Below are 25,988 nucleotides of genomic sequence, written 5' to 3'. Positions count from 1 at the left end.
TGGACATTTGAATTCAATACAGACATACCTTTTCTGTCTGTATATAGAAGGAAGGAGTAACTCTCCATGTTTCTCTTCTGGCTCCTAAAGGCCCTGGCGGGTGGCCTTTTACTTTTTACAATGCATCATCCTTCTTGCTTTAAACTAACCAAATAGATTTCTTTGTTGCTAAATTCACTTCTCCGCCCTTCACAAAAATGCCCATATCCTACAATCCGTCTCACATTCAGAGCTTTGAATCACTGAGTGCCGTTTATCCAGCTTGGGGCATTCCTTGTTTTTCTTCTGCAGGCTCCTGTTGTGTTCTCATAGGCCCCTCTCAGCACACCATGACAGGGATCCTCTCCTCCGTACCCTTCACCCTGGCAAAAAAATGCATATGCATTTCACCTCTTATGGCCAGACCTAGATGTGCCCGGCTCTCATTGGGTAGCTTTTATCAGTCACTCACTTTGTCCTGCCCTTGCACCTCAAGACCTCTTCTCGGGCAAGGTTGCTTGAATGTCGAACGCCTGCTCTCCCCTTCTGTTTTTTTTTCTCCTTGATACTATTTGCCTGATAGTTCTCCTCACTCACTACTACCTAATGGCATTTCTTCCTGTCTTGGGATCCACACAAACCAACCCTCGTCTCCATCTAGCTCTGCATGTTTTCATCTCTGTTTATCAAAGTCCTAGTGGACCGTGCACTGCCCAACCTTCTTCTCCACGGTTATTTTAGCACCGGCATCCCACTGCTCCCTCACTTTAGTTTTATCTGTTTACTTTGACTAATGCCATCAGAGGATGTCAGATGTACACACTGATCTTAGGCGCTTATGTGATGTTTTGTTTTCAGATTTTTCAGCCATTCCTGACAATTTGTGTTGGCACTTGTTTCCGGGTTCCTGACTTATGTTTGACATACATGGATGGCTATTTGAGGCCCAGACTTTGTTTGCCCTGTTTCTGCTCCGACGAGAGCTCCAATTTCTTGTGTCTCCTCACCTGTCCTCTAAATCGTCTGAGTAGTGCATTTAATACCCTCAGCAAAGCTGAACTGAATATCCCAGTCGTGATAGTCACTATATGGCAGATTTGGCCAACTGAGAATAGAGTGGCTCTTGAACTACGTTAGAGATCTTTTCACCAAAACCAAGCCAAATAGCTCTCTAATAATGATATGTCGTAACAGGTAGATACAGGTCTTCTTAATACAATCAAATTCAGGCTGGTGTGTTTTTTAGGAGAGCTTTCATTAGCCAATGCCAAAAAGCAATCATTTGGAATAGCCTGCCCTTACAGCGTCAGTTGTTTGTCCTCGAACTGACTTTTTGTTTGTCTTCCATCTAACTTTTTGCTGAAAACTCCAGACACATATCAAGGCAATTTCCATTTGTTTTCCTTATGGTCTTCATTGTGACTGTAGATTTTCTCAAACTCAACTTGACTCGGTTTATCTTAATTTTGTGTGCTCCAAAACTCAACTCACACAATTTGTTTCTTGGTGTTGCTCACATCTTTAGCTAACAACACCACTTCATCAGAAATTGTGTGCTTCCTTTATGCAGGCTGGAGTATATACCACAAATGACACCAAAGATGTACCTGCTGGAGTGGTGTAGGAAAGAGCAGCATCCGCAGCCTGTCTATGAAACTGTAAGTCTTTTTCATTCCTCCACACATGATCATAGACCTTTGTTTCAGCATTCTGACTCCATTTAATCTGCCATCAGATCTTTAGCTCTATAACTACAATACAGGTGTCCTGGTTACTGGGAGAGTGAAAAGCTGAAAAGCCTTGTGGCCTCATTTGGAGTTTGCTGGACAAGGCACCATTACAATTGTGGCAAATGTCCTGTGAGCTGCATTACAAGTACCATTGACTATTCTGCACTTGTAATACGGCAGACAGGGTTTCTGCCACTTTGAGGTGGAGTGCCCTGACTGCCAAACTATAAATAATGTTCTTATGTCCAGCGGTGCATAGGTAATTGTATGTGATTACCAAATAGTGAGTTTTTACGTTTTCCTATTTGGTAATCGCTAATACCCCTGTACAAATGGGTGGGTGTATTGCACTTTTTGCGATTCCCAGTGGTTCACAAATAGACCTACCTCGTGAATATTAATGAAGTAGGTCTTAGTTTACGACCCATTGGAAGTCGCTAAAATCACAGGGAAGGTGGCCTGCTGGGGTCAGCAGACCACCATGTCTGTGATTACTTTTAAATAAAGCAATCTTATTTTTTAATGCATCCAGTTTTCAATAAAGGAAAGCTGGATGTGTTTAAAAAAATATATAAAAAGTTTTCTTTTCATTTTTTAAGAGTAGACAGTTGTCCGTGAGACCACTGCCTGCTCTTAATAAGTGTTTAACAAACATTAGGGACCCCTTCCCAATTGCACATGGGTTTACACCTACTTGAAGTAGACAGTAAAATGTGAATGCTCTGCGACTGCATTTTGGTTACAAAACACTCACACTATCACTGCAATTCGGTACTAGGAAGGGATGCCCTAAACACACCCTGACCTAATACCAAATAGCAAACCCAATGGCTTACCGATTCGCAAATAGGGCTTTCCAACCGGCCCGTTTGCAAAGATAAAAAAAGCTTTGTACTTCTGGCCCCAAGTCAGTCACTTCTGTAAATACAGGAACTTTGTACTTTGACCTGTCAGATCAGAATCTGTTATGAAATTATTTTCGTCTTTGTTGATCTCAGTCTGCGAAGGGCAGATTGGACCACCTGACAAGGTCATTTGGAGTTTGCTGCTCGAAATAATAATATACTCGACAGATGAACGTATGATTTTGTAATGGAAGGAATGGCAACTAACTTTACAGGGCAAAATTGCACTAGTGCAATTCATTTTAATGTAAGTAGTGCTTAACAAACAATTTGTTAGTAGTCCCCGAAATAACATAACATTGGCACAAGAGTAATAGTTCATAAGAGTAATGTAGTTCACACTAGGAAAAGGCTAGATATAAGACAGCAGCTTTTTAAGGGGCAATTGGAAAGGATTTTTCACCTGCATTATTAGTTGAAGAACGAAGGTGTGCGCAGTAAAAACATATGAGAGCATCATCACAAAGAAAGCCACATTGTCAGCAGAAGTGTTCCTTAATACACTAAGTGAAAATTAAAATGGCTTGCCTGTTATAGTTCATAGAAGGCAGTTCACAGCTACTTCACTTAAAGTTTGTCCATGACTGCTAAACAAAGTTTCTTTACAAAATATGCTCCCAATCTTACAACTGTTCTTCCTTCTCATTGGACTATGTTTCACTAGGTTCCGGGACTATTGATCCAATTTAAATCCACAAAATCCCCTCTTATCTCAGTTCCAGCATAATTATTTAAGGAATATGTAGGCTTCTTTTCACCAGTTTTCAGGTTCTGGGCAATAAATCAGTCTCAGAAGTTGTAGCCCCCTCTGAGCTCAAACTCAAACACCAGGTGGTGACACACAAAATAAAAAACTGTGTTAGAACTCCCCCTGGATCCAACAACAACCGGCCTATTCCCAGTGTCCCCATACCTAACAAAGTTACGGTAAAATTAGTGATGTCACAGTTACAGCCTTTTTTGACTCCCCATGCACCGTTTTCCAAGTAAATGTATGGCATGAGAACAGCTCTGCTAGGCCTTTTAAACGAGGCACTAGACTTAGTTGAAAAGGGAACAAAGCATTTCTGTTTTTGTGGAACCATAACCTTCTTGAGGGGTTGACCATAGTGTCAGACACCCCCACAACCAGTACAGAATGGTTTGTTTCATCATATCCAACAGCCAAGATTATGTCAGAAGAGGTATTTTAGTACTGTCAAGTAAAGGTTGCAGGGAAGCACCTCATAAATTGAGTTAATTGATCAATTTCTTAATGTGTTCATCCAGTTTCACTCCAGTTCTTACTTGGAATATAAATAGATACTAGTTGCCTGGAGAAACAAATTAAGCATTTGATTGTCAATAGTTATTCAGTACTCAATATTTAAAATATATTTGTTAGACCTGACAGCCTTAGGGTAGTCACCCCTAACTTTTTGCCTGCCTCCCTCCACTTTGTGGATACTGTTTTTGCTGGTTTTTAGACTCTGCACACTTTACCACTGCTAACCAGTGCTAAAGTGCATATGCTCTCTCTCTGTAAACATGGTAACTTTGGATCATACCTGATTGGACTATTTAATCTACTTATAAGTCCCCAGTAATGTGCACTCCAGGTGCCTAGGGCCTATAGATTAAATGCTACTAGTGGACCTGCAGCACGGATTGTGCCACCCACTTAAGTAGCCCCTTTTCCTTGTCTCAGGCCTACCATTGCTAGGCCTGTGTGGGCAGTTTCACTGCCACCTCGACTTGGCATTTAAAAGTACCTGCCAAGCATAGAGCTCCCCTTTTTCTACATATGAGTCACCCTTAATGTGTGCCCTGGGTATCCCCTAGAGCAGGGTGCTGTGTAGGTAAAAGGCAGGACATGTACCTGTGTAGTTATATGTCCTGGTAGTGTAAAAAACCCTCAATTCGTTTTTGCACTGCTGTGAGGCCTGCTCCCTTCATAGGCTAACATTGGGGCTGCCCTCATACACTGTTGAAGTGGCAGCTGCTGATCTGAAAGGAGCAGGGAGGTCATATTTAGTATGGCCAGAATGGTAATACAAAATCCTACTGACTGGTGAAGTCGGATTTAATATTACTATTCTAGAAATGCCACTTTTAGAAAGTGAGCATTTCTTTGCACTTAAATCCTTCTGTGCCTTACAATCCACGTCTGACTAGGTTTAGTTGACAGCTCCTTGTGCATTCACTCAGACACACCCCAAACACAGGGTACTCAGCCTCACTTGCATACATCTGCATTTTGAATGGGTCTTCCTGGGCTGGGAGGGTGGAGGGCCTACCCTCACTCAAAGGACTGCCACACCCCCTACTGGGACCCTGGCAGACAGGATTGAACTGAAAGGGGACCTGGTGCACTTCTTAGCCACTCTTTGAAGTCTCCCCCACTTCAAAGGCACATTTGGGTATAAAACAGGGCCTCTGCCCTACCTCATCAGACACTTGCTGGAGAAGAAACCGGAACCAGAAACTACATCCTGCCAAGAAGAACTGCCTGGCTGCTCAAAGGACTCACCTGTCTGCTTTCTACAAAGGACTGCTGTCTTGCTGTTGCCCTGCTGCCTTGCTGAACTCTTGTCTGGCTGTGAAAGTGCTCTCCAAGGGCTTGGATAGAGCTTGCCTCCTGTTCCTTGAAGTCTCAGGACCAAAAAGACTTCTTCCTTTCACTTGGACGCTCCGTGCGCCGAAAATTTCGACGCACAGCTTGTTTCGCGGCGAGAAAAACGCCGCACACCGACGCTGATCGACGCGACGCCCTCGGGACGATCGAGACTTCGACGCACAACCTCGCAAGGACAAAGCCGCCCGACTTTCCAGGAGAAATCGACGCGACGCCTACCGTGAGTGCGAAACTTTGACGCACGGCCTCGCAAGGACAACGCCGCCTGACTTCCAAGGAGAAATCGACGCGACGCCTGCCGTGAGACCAAACTTTCGACGCACGGCCTCGCAAGGACAACGCCGCCCGACTTCCAAGGAGAAATCGACGCAACGCCTACCGTGAGATCGAAACTTCGACGCGCAGCCCCGCAGAACGACGCGCAGCCGGAAAACAAGCAGGAGAATCCACGCACAGACCCGGGACATCTGGTAATCCCCGCGATCCACAAAAAGAGACTGTCTGCGCGCCGGAAAACGATGCCCGACTTCCCCGCGTGGAAAAGAACGACGCAAGTCTTTGTGTGCTGAGGAGAAATCGACGCACACCCCCTTTTTCCACGCATCCCTTTTCCTGTGGCCCTCTGAGGAGATTTTCCACCAGAAACCAGGTACTTTGTGCTTGAAAGACACTGTATTGCATCCTAAAGACTTAAGACACTTTATATCACTTTCCTGTGATAGTTCTACAATTTTCCATTGCATCTTTATTCTTTTTGACCTACAATTATCCTGATAAATATTATATATTTTTCTAAACACTGTGTGGTGTATTTTTGTGGTGTTATATGGTGGTATTGTATGACTTATTGCACAAATACTTTACACATTGCCTTCTAAGTTAAGCCTGACTGCTCGTGCCAAGCTACCAGAGGGTGGGCACAGGATAATCTTGGATAGTGTGTGACTTACCCTGACTAGAGTGAGGGCTTTTGCTTGGACAGAGGGTAACCTGACTGCCAACCAAAAACCCCATTTCTAACATTGGTGGCAGCGGTGGGATAGGACTTGTATTTGTGCAGTGACATACAGTAGCTAAGTATTTCACTACCTACCCACAGTTGAAGGTCAACTTGGTTTTTATCTCTTTTTGAAAATCCGTTTTTTCCTGACAATTTTCAAAAACTAAATCCTCACTCAACATGTCTCTGACTGGGTCTCAGACAGGGGACTTTGACCTAGTCCAGTTGGATACATACACGGTCAAACAACTAAGAGGATTCTGCAGGGCATTAAGGGTACCCACCCAAGGGGCCTCCAGAAAGGAGGACTTTCAAGTGGCGCTGAGGGCCTGGGCAGAAGCCCATTTAGAGGATGAGGAGGAAGAGGAGCCAGAAAATGGCCCCTCAGAAGGATTTTCACTATCTATGGATGGTGTTACCACTGCAATTGTGCACCCTTCCAGACCAGGGAGCAGTGTCTCCATGCAAAGCCTGACCGCAGAGGAAAGGAGAGAGGAAAGGGAGTTCCAATTGCAAATGGCAAAACTGAAAATTGAGGCACAACAGGAGGAGAGGAGGGCAGAAAGAGAAGCCAAACAAGCTGAGGCTGAAAGAGCAGCCAAACAGATTGAAGCTGAAAGGACAGCCAAACAGATTCAAGCAGAAGCTGAAAGGGCAGCCAAACAAGCAGAAGCTGAAAGAGCAGCCAAACAAGTGGAAGCTGAAAGAGCTTTGGCTGAAAAGAAACTATTGTTAGCTCATGAACTGAGTCTCAAGGAGCTGGAGATCAAGGCAAGACAGTCTGAATCCAGCAATAATGGTGGCAGCATACAGACAGGACCTGCTGGAGAAAAGAAGGTTCGTATACCCAAAAATGTGGTGCCCAGTTTTGTGGTGGGAGATGACATAGATAAATGGTTAGCTGCTTATGAAGTTGCACTAAGGGCTCATGAGGTTCCTGAAGGGCAATGGGGGGTAGCTATGTGGGGTTATGTGCCGCCATTGGGGAGGGACACACTTCTCACATTGGATCCACCGGATCAAAACACATACCCACTCCAGAAAGCCACTTTACTTGCCAAGTTTGGGCTGACCCCTGAGGGATACCGTCAGAGGTTCAGGGACAGCACCAAACAAACCACACAAACATGGGTAGATTTCTTTGATTTCTCTAGTAAGGCACTGAATGGATGGGTGCGGGGCAACAAAGTAGCAGATTATAAAGGTTTATATGACTTGATCCTGAGAGAGCATATGCTTAATGTTACTTATACAGATTTGCGCCAGCACCTAGTGGATAGTAAGCTGACTGATCCCAGGAAGCTTGCTGAGGAGGCGGACCTCTGGGTTAGCACCAGAGTGTCCAAAAAGGTACCTGGGGGGGACTCCCACAAAGGTGGTCAGGGTTCCCAACAGAAGAAAGAGGGGGGAGATAAACTTACAGATAAGGAACTCTCTAAAGGCCCCCAAAAGAATTCCCAGGGAGGGGGTGGTAACCCTTCCTTTTCCAAATTTGGGAAAAAGCCAGGGACATTTGACAGGTCAGGAAAATCTAGCCCCAAATGCATGGAGTGTTACCAATATGGTCACTACAAAGGTGATCCACAGTGCCCCAAGAGGGCACCGTCCACTACCGGACAGGCACCTGGGTTGACTAGTGTAGCACTCGGGGGGGAGATGGACCCAACTAGCTTTGGGGAGCAGGTAGAGATTTCCCTAGTGTCCCTGGGAGAAGGAGAAATGGTGCCCAAGGCCCACATGCCCAGAAATACTTCCAAGTACCGGCAGTGGGTCACCATTGATGGGCAGAGGGTGGAGGCTCTGCGTGACACAGGAGCCAGTATGACTACTATCAAGAGTCAGCTGGTGTCAGCAGAGCAGATAGTACCTAATGCATTCCACCAGGTCAGAGTCGCTGACAATCGCGAGAGTCACCTACCGGTGGCTCTGGTTCCCTTTGAGTGGGGGGGGGTCTCTGGTACTCTGAAAGTAGCTGTGAGTCCTGCCATGCCTGTAGATTGTCTGTTAGGCAATGACCTTGAGCACACTGCCTGGAAAGAAGTGGAGCTCAGGTCTCACCTGGAGATGTTAGGGTTACCTGAGTGGGTCTGCATGACCACACGGTCCATGGCTGACCGAGAGGGAAGTCAAGGGCATCTGGAGCCTGGAACGATGGCCCAGAGAGCTGCCAGGAGGAGGGACCAGGGGTGCGGGAAACCGGCCCCCGCTGTTCCCACAGTGGCTGACGGGGCTCCTGAGGAGGAGGCTTCCGAGCCAACTGGGGAAGACATCGCCGCCCTAGGTGACTTACCTGAGCTTGCTGGCTGGCAAGTTGAGGGTGGACCCACCAGGGAGGAATTCTGCAAGGCGCAGAAAGAATGTCCCACTCTAGAAGGTTTGAGGAAACAAGCCTCAAAACAGGCAGCCGGCGACGCCTCTGGCGATCACCACCTATATTGGGAGAATGATCTCCTCTACAGTGAGCCTAAGGTTCCGGGCTTTGGGGCAGCACGTATGCTGGTGGTCCCCCAATGTTACCGAACCTTCCTACTGGGTCTGGCTCACGACATTCCCCTGGCAGGACATTTGGGGCAGGGCAAGACCTTTAACAGGCTTGTCACCCACTTTTATTGGCCCAAAATGAGGACACACTCAGACAAATTCTGCAGATCCTGTCCTACCTGCCAGGCCAGTGGTAAAGCAGGAAAAAGGATTAAAACCCCCCTGATTCCACTTCCTGTCGTTGGCACCCCCTTTGAAAGGGTGGGCATCGACATTGTTGGTCCCTTGGACCCCAAAACTGCCTTAGGCAACAGGTTCATCCTGGTTTTGGTGGACCATGCCACCCGTTACCCAGAGGCAATCCCTCTAAGGACAGTAACTGCACCGGTGGTGGCCAGAACCCTGATGGGGATATTTACCCGTGTGGGATTCCCCAAGGAAATAGTGTCTGACAGAGGCACTAACTTCATGTCTGCATACATGAAGTCTCTGTGGGATGCGTGTGGGGTAACCTACAAGTTCACCACACCCTATCACCCCCAGACGAACGGTCTTGTGGAGAGATTCAACAAGACCCTGAAAGGCATGATTGGTGGCCTTCCTGAGGCCATGAGGCGTAAGTGGGACGTCCTCTTACCATGCCTTCTCTTTGCTTACAGAGAGGTCCCCGAGAGAGGGGTAGGGTTCAGTCCCTTTGAACTTCTCTATGGGTACCCTGTCAGGGGACCCTTAAGCATTGTCCAGGAGGGATTGGAGAAAGCTCCAAAGACACCCCCTCAGGATGTGGTCAGCTATATGTTGGCCCTCCGCAACCAGATGACCCGCTTCTGGAAAGAAGCCCAAGATAACCTTGAGGCCAGTCAAGAGGTGATGAAACAATGGTATGACCAGAAGGCCACCCTGGTAGAGTTTCAACCTGGAGACAAAGTGTGGGTAATGGAGCCAGTAGAGCCCAGAGCTCTCCAGGACCGCTGGTCTGGCCCATTTGAAATAAAGGAGCGGAAAGGGGAGGCCACTTACCTAGTGGACCTCAAAACCCCTAGGAATCCCCTAAGGGTGCTCCATGTGAACCGACTAAAAGCTCATTGTGAGAGGTCGGAGATCAACATGCTTCTGGTCACAGATGAAGGAACGGAAGAGGAGAGTGAACCTCTCCCCGACCTCCTCTCTGCACAAGAAGGTGATGGGTCAGTAAGCGGGGTCATTCTGTCTGACTCCCTGACTCTAAATCAGAAAGGAGACTGTTATGAGCTGTTGGAGCAGTTCTCCCCCCTGTTCTCCCTTACTCCTGGGCTGACCCACCTCTGTGTTCATGATATTGACACCGGTGACAGTCTCCCTGTGAAAAACAAAATTTACAGGTTGTCGGATAAGGTGAAGGCCAGCATCAAGGAGGAGGTCTCCAAGATGTTGACTCTAGGGGTCATTGAGAAATCCAGTAGTCCCTGGGCCAGCCCAGTGGTATTGGTCCCTAAGGCTACTGTCCCAGGTGCGAAGCCAGAACTCCGGTTCTGTGTGGACTACCGGGGTCTCAACTCAGTCACACGGACTGATGCTCACCCCATCCCCCGAGCTGATGAGCTCGTGGACAGGCTAGGCGCTGCCAAGTTCCTGAGTACGTTTGATCTTACTTCAGGGTACTGGCAGATCGGCCTAACTGAGGGGGCCAAGGAAAGATCCGCATTTTCAACCCCGGATGGCCATTACCAGTTCCGGGTGATGCCGTTTGGGTTGAAAAATGCCCCCGCTACCTTCCAACGGTTGGTTAACGGGGTCCTAGCTGGCAAGGATGCCTTCTGTGCAGCCTACCTGGATGACATAGCTGTCTACAGTTCCAGCTGGGAGGAACACCTGCTTCACCTCAAGGAGGTGCTTCAGGCCCTGCAACAGGCAGGCCTGACCATCAAGGCCAGTAAGTGCCAGATTGGGCAGGGTTCCGTGGTGTACTTAGGACACCTAGTGGGTGGTGGCAAGGTGCAGCCACTCCAGGCCAAGATTGAAACTATCAAGGCCTGGCAACCACCCCGAACACAGACGGAGGTGAGAGCCTTTCTAGGCCTCACAGGATACTACCGCCGATTTGTCAAGGGCTATGGTACCATTGCAACACCCTTGACAGAACTCACTTCCAAGAAGCAACCTAGGTTGGTGAATTGGACAGAGGCTTGTCAGAAAGCCTTTGACGCCCTGAAGGAAGCCATGTGCACGGCCCCCGTGCTCAAGGCCCCTGACTACTCCCAGGAATTTATCGTGCAGACAGACGCTTCAGAGCATGGCATAGGGGCAGTTCTAGCACAGCTAAATGAGGAGGGCAGAGATCAACCGGTAGTCTTTATTAGCAGAAGACTATTACCACGGGAACAGAGGTGGAGTGCTATTGAAAGAGAAGCTTTTGCTGTGGTCTGGGCACTGAAGAAGCTGAGACCCTACCTGTTTGGGACTCACTTCCTAGTTCAGACAGACCACAGGCCCCTCAGATGGCTCATGCAGATGAGGGGTGAGAATCCAAAACTCTTGAGGTGGTCCATTTCCCTACAGGGGATGGACTTTACGGTGGAACATCGCCCAGGGGTTGACCACGCCAATGCTGATGGTCTCTCCAGGTACTTCCGCCTTAGCGATGAGAGCTCCCAAGAGGTCGGGTAGCTCTCCCCACTTTCAGCTGGGGGGGACACATGTTAGACCTGACAGCCTTAGGGTAGTCACCCCTAACTTTTTGCCTGCCTCCCTCCACTTTGTGGATACTGTTTTTGCTGGTTTTTAGACTCTGCGCACTTTACCACTGCTAACCAGTGCTAAAGTGCATATGCTCTCTCTCTGTAAACATGGTAACTTTGGATCATACCTGATTGGACTATTTAATCTACTTATAAGTCCCCAGTAATGTGCACTCCAGGTGCCTAGGGCCTATAGATTAAATGCTACTAGTGGACCTGCAGCACGGATTGTGCCACCCACTTAAGTAGCCCCTTTTCCTTGTCTCAGGCCTACCATTGCTAGGCCTGTGTGGGCAGTTTCACTGCCACCTCGACTTGGCATTTAAAAGTACCTGCCAAGCATAGAGCTCCCCTTTTTCTACATATGAGTCACCCTTAATGTGTGCCCTGGGTATCCCCTAGAGCAGGGTGCTGTGTAGGTAAAAGGCAGGACATGTACCTGTGTAGTTATATGTCCTGGTAGTGTAAAAAACCCTCAATTCGTTTTTGCACTGCTGTGAGGCCTGCTCCCTTCATAGGCTAACATTGGGGCTGCCCTCATACACTGTTGAAGTGGCAGCTGCTGATCTGAAAGGAGCAGGGAGGTCATATTTAGTATGGCCAGAATGGTAATACAAAATCCTACTGACTGGTGAAGTCGGATTTAATATTACTATTCTAGAAATGCCACTTTTAGAAAGTGAGCATTTCTTTGCACTTAAATCCTTCTGTGCCTTACAATCCACGTCTGACTAGGTTTAGTTGACAGCTCCTTGTGCATTCACTCAGACACACCCCAAACACAGGGTACTCAGCCTCACTTGCATACATCTGCATTTTGAATGGGTCTTCCTGGGCTGGGAGGGTGGAGGGCCTACCCTCACACAAAGGACTGCCACACCCCCTACTGGGACCCTGGCAGACAGGATTGAACTGAAAGGGGACCTGGTGCACTTCTTAGCCACTCTTTGAAGTCTCCCCCACTTCAAAGGCACATTTGGGTATAAAACAGGGCCTCTGCCCTACCTCATCAGACACTTGCTGGAGAAGAAACCGGAACCAGAAACTACATCCTGCCAAGAAGAACTGCCTGGCTGCTCAAAGGACTCACCTGTCTGCTTTCTACAAAGGACTGCTGTCTTGCTGTTGCCCTGCTGCCTTGCTGAACTCTTGTCTGGCTGTGAAAGTGCTCTCCAAGGGCTTGGATAGAGCTTGCCTCCTGTTCCTTGAAGTCTCAGGACCAAAAAGACTTCTTCCTTTCACTTGGACGCTCCGTGCGCCGAAAATTTCGACGCACAGCTTGTTTCGCGGCGAGAAAAACGCCGCACACCGACGCTGATCGACGCGACGCCCTCGGGACGATCGAGACTTCGACGCACAACCTCGCAAGGACAAAGCCGCCCGACTTTCCAGGAGAAATCGACGCGACGCCTACCGTGAGTGCGAAACTTTGACGCACGGCCTCGCAAGGACAACGCCGCCTGACTTCCAAGGAGAAATCGACGCGACGCCTGCCGTGAGACCAAACTTTCGACGCACGGCCTCGCAAGGACAACGCCGCCCGACTTCCAAGGAGAAATCGACGCAACGCCTACCGTGAGATCGAAACTTCGACGCGCAGCCCCGCAGAACGACGCGCAGCCGGAAAACAAGCAGGAGAATCCACGCACAGACCCGGGACATCTGGTAATCCCCGCGATCCACAAAAAGAGACTGTCTGCGCGCCGGAAAACGACGCCCGACTTCCCCGCGTGGAAAAGAACGACGCAAGTCTTTGTGTGCTGAGGAGAAATCGACGCACACCCCCTTTTTCCACGCATCCCTTTTCCTGTGGCCCTCTGAGGAGATTTTCCACCAGAAACCAGGTACTTTGTGCTTGAAAGACACTGTATTGCATCCTAAAGACTTAAGACACTTTATATCACTTTCCTGTGATAGTTCTACAATTTTCCATTGCATCTTTATTCTTTTTGACCTACAATTATCCTGATAAATATTATATATTTTTCTAAACACTGTGTGGTGTATTTTTGTGGTGTTATATGGTGGTATTGTATGACTTATTGCACAAATACTTTACACATTGCCTTCTAAGTTAAGCCTGACTGCTCGTGCCAAGCTACCAGAGGGTGGGCACAGGATAATCTTGGATAGTGTGTGACTTACCCTGACTAGAGTGAGGGCTTTTGCTTGGACAGAGGGTAACCTGACTGCCAACCAAAAACCCCATTTCTAACAATATTCAATAGTATATTTTCAAATTTTGTTATTGAATAGGCAGGAGGTGCTGAGTTCTGCTTTGACCAATATTCCTTTAATTTGACTCCTTATGCTGTCCCTTGCCATAAATTGTGAATTGTATTTTAGTGCTTAGTCATTTTTCAGCTATATTCTCTTGTACTCATGTATACGACTTTCTTTGCAGAAGCCCAAGCACTGATTAATAAACTATATCACCAACTCTGACAGCGCATTCTTAAGATACCAGCACCCTTTTACGAGAACTACATGATCCCTGCAACTTCGAGTGTTCATTTTCATGCAATTATCTTTTTGCAGGTTACAAAAGAAACTATACTCATGTTAGTGCATTTCAGAACCCGTTGTATAAACAGAGATACAAATACTATATGAAATATTTGAAAATCATGTCACTCCCAACCTTAGGTGGCCTTCCTGTTTGTTTACTTGCTGGTGTTGGTGGTACAATTTGCATATACATTTGGTACAACATTAACGAGCACCAATTTCTGGGTCATTATGCAAAGCTTGACATAGGTAGTGATAGCAATATGTAAAGTCTGCATTCCTGGCTGTACACAAAGTGACATAACATTAATGGCTGAATCCATCTGTAAGTTAAGAACAATATTTTTAGGATTCCAGCCACCGTACAAATGCCAAAGTCAGCCCAATTTTTTATAGCACCAATTATAGGCATCTTCATGGTATGTTGGATGCATATGATAATAAGGATTGTTGAGTCCTCTTTCCAAATGTTTGAAGTGTCATGTAGGGCACACTTTTTAAGAGCATATGTGGCATAGAGTACCCAGTCCAGGGAAGCATTTTGAAGCACCAGGTTTATTTATCTTATTCTAGATTAGGGATCATCACCGCCTCATGCTCAGGAAGCCCAAGTCAACCATTCCGTTGTTAGACTTTGGATCAGTGTTTTAAGCATTGGTCCGGTCTCATCTGGATGACGGTAATGCTGTGCTGACTGGATTGTCTCTATACTCTGTTAAACCTCTCAGCCATCCGACACTCCATTGCACAATTGGTTATGTGTAAAAAAAAAAAAATCATATAACATCGCTCCCATTTTAATAGACCTTCACTCGAAGCTGGAATTGACTTCACAGCAGTCTGCCTCAATAGCTTGATTAATCTCGGTTTCTATTACCGTCTCAGAAAGAGGCAAATCTACTACTTCATGAAATTCCCAAGATGAAAAGATTCAAAACTCTCAACCAGGGTTTCTCTTGGTAAGCATAAGGAACTTAGAACAGACTCCCTCTGGATTTCAAATGTATTTGAAACATCCTAGTGTTCCCTAGGTTCCTACAAATTCGCCTTTTCAGATGCTGTTTGAAATCTGAGAGTGAATGGACCCTACTTGCTATTGTGACTGCTGTTAGTGTTTGACACATTGTATACTTGCTAATTTGTTATCTCACAATTCAGGGTTAGACATTCTTCCATATAGTCTCTATCTCTGTGCTGTCCTTCTGCTAGTTTAGTTGACATGTTTCTTTATGTAAAGCTCTTCACTGCCCATGTGGTGAGATCCACACAATATAAATACAATGTTAAAATAAAAATGAAATGAAACGTATGGCAGCACTGATGTTGGGACTGGCATTCCAGTTTGGGGCCTTATTCTCCAGAATATGGAGGGGTAGATGTTTACTGGCAGAATCTGTAACCAATACTGTTGTTAACCAAACCAGTGTTGTACTGGGGCATCAGACACTATTATGCTCCAGATCAATAAACATGTTATTCCATATGGATACTGGACTATATCACTGTAGCAAGTTCGAGTTAAGCCCTGCAGGCCGCTAATTGTCCTGGAATACTGAATGTGCTTCAGAAATCAGGTCGCCAAACTGGTTTTTCACATTATCACTGCTCAGAACCCAATTGGATAGCTGGATTTGCACACATCTAGAGCATCCTTTATCGAATGAGGTGCTCCAAACGCCCCTTTCTTGTTCCAACACCTGTTAACCGATAAATGCAACCAATTTGCTTATCCCTGGGTAATTGAAAAATAAATATGGAGCGATAGCCAGACTTATTATGCAACTGGATGTAAAGGCATCTGTAGAACATACCCAAAACTAGGACCCTGCCTCATAAAATACATCAATTGGTGTCTGAAAGTTTATTGATGTTAAACCCACAAAAGACTGAATCCTTCTGGTATTTCCAGGATGTCATCACAATTTTGACCCATTGGTACTGCCTGACTGAAGTTCCATGGTTTTCTACTAACTAGTCGCTTTAAATACATTTGTGAGGCTTCTTTCTAGAAAACATCTTATCTCTCCCCTCTTATGCTAACGAAATCTGCAAATTACTTCAGGTACGCTCTCAGAAATATAAGAACTGCCTCACTCAACAGGAACTGAAACCAGCAGATAGTGGACCAGTGATCTCTTGACTGGACTCAAGTAACACCATGCTCGCGGGAGTAGGTCAAGCAACCATTCCACCACTAAAAGCAGTACTTCGCTCCACAGCCAAATTAGTATTGTCAAAGGGAAAATTCAACCACATAACTCCCATACTAAACAATCTTCATGGTTATCATTAGACGCAAGGTTGAAATTTAAAATGTTTCTTGACCTTCCAATCCATTCATCTGGAGAACCCCAAAACCTATCAAATGTGTTGACTTTCTTCAGAAGAATCACAGGGTTAAAGGAGCGAGGACTCTCACCTTCTTGAGACACCAAAATTCCAAAATAGTTTTAGCCATGAAAAACTCTGTCAGGCATGGCTACCAAGCTGTGGTGCTCTCTCCCCAAAATCTGAGGACTCTGAAAGACCTTCTCTTTTTTTTTAGAAACATTCTCAAAACTCATTTGTTTCTATTACTCCTCTTTTAAACTCCAGATGCTGTTGTATGGTCCAGAGAAATAATTAAACTCTTCAGAAATATATAGCAGTAGCTCTAATAATGGTATTCTCGTGCTTCCTCATATTTATGTTTATCCTAGTTAAACTTGATTGTTGTATGTATTTACTCTTGTTCCATGTAAAGTGTGCTAGTACAACCGAGTGTCTTGTTTTTTATAGGTTGAAAGACCACAGAATAGATGTTTCAATTCAACAGTGACCGTAGCTGGGAAAAAATACAAATCCACACTATGGTAAGTGCATTGCTGTGTAATAACACTATTAAACTTGTGCTCAATAGAGCAAAAGCTTGAGAGTGTCTTCCTTATTTGTATTGCCTGACAGTCACCACACCTGTCTAGCTAACAACTTTGTTTTTATGCTACAATGCATGGACATTCATAGCTGTATAAGCAAAATTAAAGTGGCGAACAGGTAAACAACACTTTTTTATTTTATTTTAAAAAACGTTTTTTATTGAGTCAAACACAAGAACATTAACATTGCCAGAACAGAGATGTGCAGTTGTGAATATATATGAACAAAGAACTTTATATTTATAAATGCATATTAAACATGTAAATGAATTAGGCTTATACAATAATATAGTATCAAAGACTCCAAGTTTGAATAAAGAAAGAAGAAAGGGAGAGAGAGAAGAGCTATAGGGATAGAAAAGGGAATCAAGTGATAGCCATATGGATAGAGAGATAATAGACAGTAGTTACAGCGAACGTAAGATGAAATAAGTATATATAAGAAGAAAAACAGGAAATATATTGACATTTTTAAAAAGTAGGAGAAAAATCAATTTCCTTCACAGTGCGTGATAGATAGTTTCTTAATGGCAACCATAGCTGATGACATTTGAAGAAAGTTCCTCTTGAATCAAGCTTGTAGCTGTCAAGTCTATGATAACATACAGAATTCCACCACTGTCTGAGAGTAATGTTTTCCGAAGATTTCCAGTTAGAAGTAATAATAGAGATTCCAGTAGAAAGCAAGAGGTCCAGCAATTTTCCAAGAGGCTTGAATGAACTCCAGATTTTGTGTATGCCACCCAAAAACAGTAATTCATATGACATTGGTAAGGAGATCTGAACTATTGCTGAAATGCGAGACCATATTGAGGGCCAAAAAGTAGATAGGGATGGACAAAAAATAAACATGCGAAAGTCAGTACCCTGCTGAGTGTGGCAGTGTCAACAATTGTCATTTTGTGTAAGTTTGAGTTTGTAAAGGCGTACAGGAGTGTAGAAAAATCTATTATTTAAAAAATATAGGGTCTGTGTGAGGCTTGCAGTGCGTGCAGTGGAATGTATCTTATACCATATTCTATCCCATAAAAAAGTTGGCCAAACACCACCAAAATCTGATTCCCACAATATGTGATTTGAGTCTAGGTGGAACATACATTCTTAAAATTTTATAAATTCCTGCTGCCCTAGAAGTTACGATTGGGTGTGGACATGATGCAAGAGAAGAACGGTTGTGATGTATAAGTTTATTGAGGACCTCTTGGACCAGCGTAGAAAGAATTAAATATTGGGATTTCATGCGAATTGGGAGATTATAAATTGCTGAGAGAGTAGTAAAAGGGATGAGAGAGTCTTTATGATATAATTGGGAAATTAGAAGAATACCTTTAGTCATCCAAGCCTTCCAATACAAGGTTTTACCTTGTTTCCTAAGAGAACTATTGTGCCAAATAGGACTGTTAAAGAATTGATTAATGGGGGTTATATGCGAAATAAAAAAAGGTTTCAGTAAATTGACTGAATGGGAGATAGTGCTGGGCAACCAGAATTTTGGGGGGTTAGACATAAATATAATGTGTTTATGGGAAAAGGAAGAAATAAATGTTTCTTCCAAATAGAACCATAGCTTTTGAGGTGCATCATTGAGTGTAGATAAATAGGGTTGTGTTTGCTTAATGGCAAAAGATTTGTGATAAGTTAAAAAGTCAGGAAAATTAACTCCACCTTGTACTTTAGGAAGTTTTAATTTCGAGAGAGAGATTCCGGGTTGTTTACCGTTCCACAGGAACTTGGATAGAAATTTTATCAATTATACTAAAAAAAAGTTTAGGTATCTTAATAGGAAGCATCATAAGGAAGAAGTTAATGATAGGGAGAAGCATCATCTTAATGGTGCCCAAGCGGCCCCCCCACGTGAGATATAACGGAGACCATTTCTGTGTGAGATCTACAAGCTTTGCAGATAAGATTTCTGAATTAATCTTTAGTGTATCCTTGAGTGTAGTGCAGTACCATACCTCCAGGCATTTAGGGGGTCATTCTGACCCTGGCCGGCGGCAGAAGCCGCCGGCCTGGCTGGAACCGCCAGAATACCGCTGCGCGGTCAAAAGACCGCCGCGGGTATTCTGGGTTTCCCGCTGGGCTGGCGGGCGACCGCCAGAAGGCCGCCCGCCAGCCCAGCGGGAAACACCCTTCCATGAGGATTCCGGCTCCGAATGGAGCCGGCGGAGTGGAAGGGGTGCGACGGGTGCAGTTGCACCCGTCGCGATTTTCAGTGTCTGCATGGCAGACACTGAAACTCTTTGTGGGGCCCTGTTACGGGGGCCCCACAACACCCCTTACCGCCATCCTGTTCCTGGCGGCCAAAACCGCCAGGAACAGGATGGCGGTATGGGGGTCGGAATCCCCATGGCGGCGCAGCAAGCTGCGCCGCCATGGAGGATTCCCCAGGGCAGCGGGAAACCGGCGGTACACCGACGGTTTTCCGTTTCTGACCGCGGCTGTACCTCCGCGGTCAGAATGCCCATGGGAGCACCGCCAGCCTGTTGGCGGTGCTCCCGCGGTTGTTGGCCCTGGCGGATTTTACCGCCAGGGTCAGAATGACCCCCTTAATCTTAGAAGAATTCCAAGATAATCCTGCATCAAGGAATACAGAGCAAGTGCAATGAACATTAAGTGGTAAGACCACTTTTTTGTCTATATTAAGTTTATTGCCAGATATGTCAGAATATAAGTTGAACTCACGCAAGAATGCAGGAAGAGAAGTGTCAGGGTGAGACATGAACAAAAGAATATCATCAGTATATGCCATAAATTTTAATGTGTGTATTATTATTTTGAAACCCCATAAATTGTTCAGATGTTTTTAACCCCTTGGGTGCCCCAGACGAGGTGATCTCGTCCTCGGCGCCATGGATGGAAGGGGAATCGCTTTCCCTTCCACCCCCGCCCCTCGCGTGACCTCCCCCGTGGCGTCTGACCTCATCAGAGGCCTTCCCCTCGGCGCTGGAAGCTCATCTTCCAGCGCCGATCGGAGGAGAAATGCAAAAGCATTTCTCCTCCGATCACGTGGAGGGGCAGAGAAGCCTGAAAGGAGAGGAAAGGCCTTTCCTCTCCTTTCAGGTTTCTCTGAGCATTTCTGCTGCCCAATCGCCGATGCCACTAGACACCAGGGAATTTATTTATTTTTTGTTTACTTGCTAAGGAGAGCGGCCCCTTGGGCAAGGGCCGCTCTCCAGGGGGGCAATTTGTTTTTCGGCTGTTTCTGCCCACCCTGGGGCAGATCGGCCTAATACAATTAGGCCGATCTGACCCCGGGGGGCAGAAACCCCCCTAGACACCAGGGATTTTTTTTGTTTTTTTTGTTTTTGTGTGTTTGATTTGTGGGGAGCGAACCATTAGGCAAGGGTCTAGGCCTGGGGGCAAAAAAAAATCGAGGCCATTTCTATTTTTATTAGGCCAATCTGCTACCAAGGGGGCCAGAAACCACTAGACACCAGGGATTTTGTTTTTTTATTATATGTACACATAAGGGGAGCGGCCCCTTGGGCAAGGGCCGCTCCCCAAGGGGGCAAATAATTTTACGTCCGTTTCTGCCCCCCCCCCCCCCCCATAATTAGGCTGCTCTGCCCCGGGGGGGGGTACCCCCTAGACACCAGGTATATTCTTTTTTTTTTTTTATATATGTATGTGCGGAGCGACCCCTTAGGCAAGGGTCGCTCCCTTGGGGGCAAAATTAATTCTTGGCCGTTTCTGCCCCCCTTAGGGCAGATCGGCCTATTTCTATTGTGCTAATCTGCCCCCAAGGGGGGAGAAACCACTAGACACCAGGGTTTCTTTTTTTTTTGTCAGTTTTCACTTGAGGGGCTTATTTTTGGAAGGCCCATCTGCCCTCAAGGGGGGGGCAGAAAGCCCACCAGAGACGATTTTATTTCAAAATAAGAGGGTGGGGGTATGGCCATACCCCCACCACAAATAAATGGGGCCAAAGTTGTTCTGCCCACCACTGGGCAGATGGGGCAATTACCCCCGATCCACACCCCGGGGGGCAGGAAGTCTACTCAATCAGAGGAAATTAAAAAACCCTGCAAACCTCCAACTTTGCTGAAAATCACACATTTTTCCCACATTTTTGTGATGGAATCTGCAGGAATCCACAAAATTCCTACCACCCAGCATTGTCTCATCTATACCGATAGACATTCTGGCCACTTATCAGCCTAAAACTTTTTTTTTCCCAAACTGCCCTTTTGGACCCGCTTTGGTTCCCTCTCAATTTTGACATGTTTTTGGCTCTTCCCTGTCACATGCACTTGGCCCACCTACACAAGTGAGGTATCATTTTTACCAGGAGACTGAGGGGAACGTTGGGTGGTAGGAAATTTGTCCTGGTGTGGTGATCCCACACAGAAATGTGGGAAAATTGTGATTATTTTTTTTTAGCTAAATTTGAGGTTTGCTGAGGATTCTGGGTAAGAAAACACTGGGGTGTCCACGCAAGTCACACCTCCCTGGACTCCCTTGGGTGTCTAGTTTTCAGAAATGTCTGGGTTTGGTAGGTTTCCCTGTATGGCTGCTGAGCCCAGGACCAAAAAAGCAGGTGCCCCTCCCGCAAAAACAGGTAGTTTTGTATTTGATCATTTTGATGTGTCTAGATAGTGTTTTGGGGCATTTCCTTTCGCGGGCACTGGGCCTACCCACACAAGTGAGGTACCATTCTTATCAGAAGACTTGGGGGAACACTGGCTGGAAGGAAATTTGTGGATCCTCTCAGATTCCAGAACTTTCTTTCACCTAAATGTGAGGAAAAAGTGTTTTTTTGGGCCAAATTTTGATGTTTGCAAAGGTTTCTGGGTAACAGAAACTGGTGAGCGCCCCACAAGTCACCCCATCTTGGATTCCCCTAGGTGTCTAGTTTTAAAAAAATGTGCAGATTTGGTAAGTTTCCTAGGTGCCGGCTGAGCTGGAGGCCAAAATCTACAGCTAGGCACTTTGCAAAAAACACATCAGTTTTCAATGTAAAAATGTGATGTGTCCATGTTGTGTTTTGGGGCATTTCCTGTTGCGGGCGCTAGGCCTACCCACACAAGTGAGGTACCATTTTTATCGGCAGACTTAGGGGAACGCTGGGTAGAAGGAAATTTGTGGCTCCTCTCAGATTCCAGAACTTTCTGTCACCGAAATGTAAGGAAAAAGTGTTTTTTTGGCCAAATTTTGAGGTTTGCAAAGGATTCTGGGTAACAGAACCTGGTGAGAGCCCCACAAGTCACTCCATCTTGGATTCCCCTAGGTGTCTAGTATTAAAAAATGTGCAGGTTTGGTAGGTTTTCCTGGGTGCCGGCTGAGCTGGAGGCCAAAATCTACAGCTAGGCACTTTGCAAAAAACACGTCAGTTTTCAATGTAAAAATGTGATGTGTCCATGTTGTGTTTTGGGGCATTTCCTGTCGCGGGCGCTAGGCCTACCCACACAAGTGAGGTACCATTTTTATCAGGAGACTTGGGGGAACATAGAATAGCAAAACAAGTGTTATTGCCCCTTGTCTTTCTCTACATTTTTTCCTTCCAAATATAAGACATTGTGTAAAAAAGACATCTATTTGAGAAATGCCCTGTAATTCACATTCTAGTATGGGCACCCCAGAATTCAGAGATGTGCAAATAACCACTGCTCCTCAACACCTTATCTTGTGCCCATTTTGGAAATACAAAGGTTTTCTTGATACCTATTTTTGACTCTTTATATTTCAGCAAATGAATTGCTGTATACCCGGAATAGAATGAAAACCCTCTGCAAGGTGCAGCTCATTTATTGGCTCTGGGTACCTAGGGTTCTTGATGAACCTACAAGCCCTATATATCCCCGCAACCAGAAGAGTCCAGCAGACGTAACGTTATATTGCTTTAAAAAATCTGACATTGCAGGAAAAAGTTAGAGTAAAACGTAGAGAAAAAGGGCAGTTTTTTTCACCTCAATTTCAATATTAATTTATTTCAGTTGTTATTTTCTGTAGAAAACCCTTGTATGATCTACACAAATTACCCATTGCTGAATTCAGAATTAGGTCTACTTTTCAGAATTGTTTGGGTTTCTGGGATCCAGCATTGGTTTCACACCCATCTCGGTAACTGACTGGAAGGAGGCTGAAAGCACAAAAAATCATAAAAATGGGGTATGTCCCTGTAAAATGCCCAAATTGTGTTGAAAAATGTGTTTTTCTGATTCAAGTCTGCCTGTTCCTGAAAGGGAAAAAAACACAAGCCTTCTTCTGCAGCCCTTTTTTCCCATTTTTTTAAAAAAAACTAATTTTTCACTGTATTTTGGCTTTTTTCTTGGCCACCTTCAGGGGAACCCACAAAGTCTGGGTACCTCTAGAATCCCTAGGATGTTGGGAAAAAAAGGACGCAAATTTGGCATGGGTAGCTTATGAGGACAAAACGGTATGAGGGCCTAAGCCCGCCCTGCCCCAAATAGCCAAAAAAAGGCCTGGCACCTGAGGGGGAAAAGGCCTGGCAGCGAAGGGGTTAATTGGTATAGAAAGGGTTCGAGAGCCAAAATAAATAGTAAATGAGATAATGGGCATCCCTGACGAGTGCCCCTTTTAAGAGGGGAAAAAAGGAGATCGGATGCCATTTGTTATAACCGAGGAACATGCTGAGGACTAAAGAATGGATATAAAATTTCGGAATTTTGTACCTAGTCCATGCCATTCCAATGCCTTTGACAAGAAACCCCAGGAGACCCTATTGAAGGCCTTTTCCGCATCCAATGATAAAGCTGCCAGAGGAATCTTAAGTTTAGAAGCCTTGTTATTAATATTTTAAAAAGTACGATAATTATCTGCTACATTTCTATTAGGGATAAAACCAGATTGATGAGAATCAATAAGGTGAGATATATATGGGAGTAAACGGAGAGCTAAAGCTTTTGCATAGAGTTTACAATCAGTATTAATTAAAGGTATGGGTCTATAATTTTTACATTCAGTCGCATCCCTATCTTTTTGGGGAATAAGACAAATCACGGCCTCCGTAAATGAGCCAGATGCAGAACCTGACTTTATAAAGTGATTACGTAATCAAAATAGTTTGGGGAAGAGAGACTTAGCAAACTGAATAAAGAATTCTACTGTGAAGCCATCTGGGCCTGGAGCCTTACCCTTGGGGAGAGATTGTAAAGCTGTATATAGTTAAGTAGGTTGTAGGGGTTGGTCTAAAGATGAGAGGTCAATCTGCAATGGGTCTCTTGGTTTGAGATTAGAGAAATATTGGTTGATAGATTCAACTCATGGTGTGTGTTCTGGAGTGTATAGGTCCTTATAGTAAGCAGCGAAACACAATGCTATATCTTTATTTCTACAGTGTTTAACACTATTGTTATCTGTGATAGATTTAATAGTTGTTTTTTCTTTTATTTGTTTCAAATATCGAGCTAGAAGAGAACCAGTTGTATTGTTACCACCATAATATCTGGCATTTATTTTCAGGAGGGTGCTGCATGCTTATTCAGTGGTATATTAGTTAAACTCCATTTTAGCCGAGACTAGTGCTTCAAGATGTGATTTACTCGTTTTGTGAGTATAGTATTCATGTTCAAGGGACTTTATAGTTTTAAGGATGGAAGTTGATTTTTGTTGAGCAGGCTTTTTTTTTGAGTGAGCGTAACTTATTATGAAACCCCTTGAGGCTACTTTGAATGCATCCCACACAAAATGAAATGATAGTTGATCACTATCGTTGATGTGGAAGTATTCTTCTATAAACTTACTGTAGGAATTGATAAAAGTAGCATCTGAAAGTAGAGAGTTATTAAACCTCCATGAAGAAGTTTGAGAACCATTAAGAAAAAGATCAGGGTCAGTAATCACAGGTGCGTGATCTGAGATCAAAATAGCACAGATTTCAGAGTTGACCTTATGTTCGAATAAACCTTTACTCAGAAATATATAATCAAGCCTAAAATGGGAATGGTGGGTAGGAGAATAAAAAGAGTATTCCACGAGGTCGGGATTGCATATTCTCCAGGAATCAGAGAGAGAATGATGTAAAATAAAGTTTTTAAATGCTTTGTGGGAGGCATGTGGAACGAAATGTGACGTGGAACGTCTGTCCAAAAATGGATCGAGAATTTGGTTGCAGTCACCAACTATTAGTAAATTGTTTGATGAATGTTCAGAGACAATATGTAAAATATTCTTCCACAAATTTGGATCTAGATGTGTGGGGCCGTATGTATTTAGGATAGTAAGAGAAATATTGTCAATTGTAAATGTAACAAGTACCCAGTGGCCTTCTGTATCTTGATGTTGTGAAATTATGGTAGGTTTGAGAGATGTATGACAGTGTGTAATTACCCCCTTTTTGTTTGTGGTAGAAGGGGAGTAGAAAATGTCCCCCAACCAGTGTTTTTTTTAGCTTGATTGCCTCAGAGTCGTTGAGGTGAATCTCTTGCAACAAAGCAATGTGGCATTTCAAACAAGCTAGGTGAGATAAGACACGCTGACGTTTAATGGTGTGTTTAAGCCTCTTAATATTCAAAGTAACAGTTCTGAGTTGCATTAGAAGAATTATTAATAAACAACTGCTGTAACAAGGAAAAAATAGGCATATCAATTTTGCAAAAGGAAAGAAATGGGAAAGAAACAAGATAGTAAAGAAAAAGAGAAGGAAGAAGAGGACCTCTAGAAGTTGTATATACATGGATGTGGCAATACAGAGACCAAAGTCCACGAAAGCTAAAGAAGACAAAATAGAAAGTGAATACCCCGAAAGGTAGAGGGACAGCAGAGAACCTGAAAAGACAGGCAAGAGTGGCTTCAGCACAAGAAAAGTGATATTAGATATTAAAACATATGAAGGCGAGTTTCATGGAAGAAAAAACCATTATACAAACACAAAATGTACCATTAGGAGACCACATAACGTAATAACTACAGTAAAGGAGTGTGACATGAAGAACAATAAAAATCAAACCTTACCAGTGGAAAGTGCAGGAGAACAATTTGGATGGTGAGAAAGGGATACGGTTGGGAAAGGAACATGAGGATTGCGCGTAGATTACACTATCTAAAAAAAAAAAAAAAAAAACACGGATATAAATACTAAACATAACCATTACTATTAAACTGTCCAGAAAAAAAAAGAAAGGACATTAAAGACAAATTAAATTATATCTTCAAGTAATTGAAGATGCTTCTAGTT

The 25,988-nt window shown here is 44.7% G+C and overlaps 1 protein-coding gene across 3 annotated transcripts in view; it reads left to right on the top strand.

The window, feature by feature from the left end:
• The window catches only part of DUS2 (dihydrouridine synthase 2), a 403,339-nt gene that overhangs the window by 371,712 nt on the left and 5,639 nt on the right, over positions 1–25,988 (top strand). For all 3 annotated transcript variants that reach the window (XM_069216243.1, XM_069216241.1, XM_069216242.1), the window contains 2 exons: positions 1,550–1,637; positions 16,713–16,786. In XM_069216243.1, coding sequence (XP_069072344.1) covers positions 1,550–1,637; positions 16,713–16,786 — 162 coding nt within the window. The remainder of the gene's footprint in view (positions 1–1,549; positions 1,638–16,712; positions 16,787–25,988) is intronic.

Source organism: Pleurodeles waltl, chromosome 12, assembly GCF_031143425.1.
Source record: "Pleurodeles waltl isolate 20211129_DDA chromosome 12, aPleWal1.hap1.20221129, whole genome shotgun sequence".
NCBI lineage: Eukaryota > Metazoa > Chordata > Amphibia > Caudata > Salamandridae > Pleurodeles > Pleurodeles waltl.
This window is presented reverse-complemented; position numbering and strand designations above follow the sequence as displayed.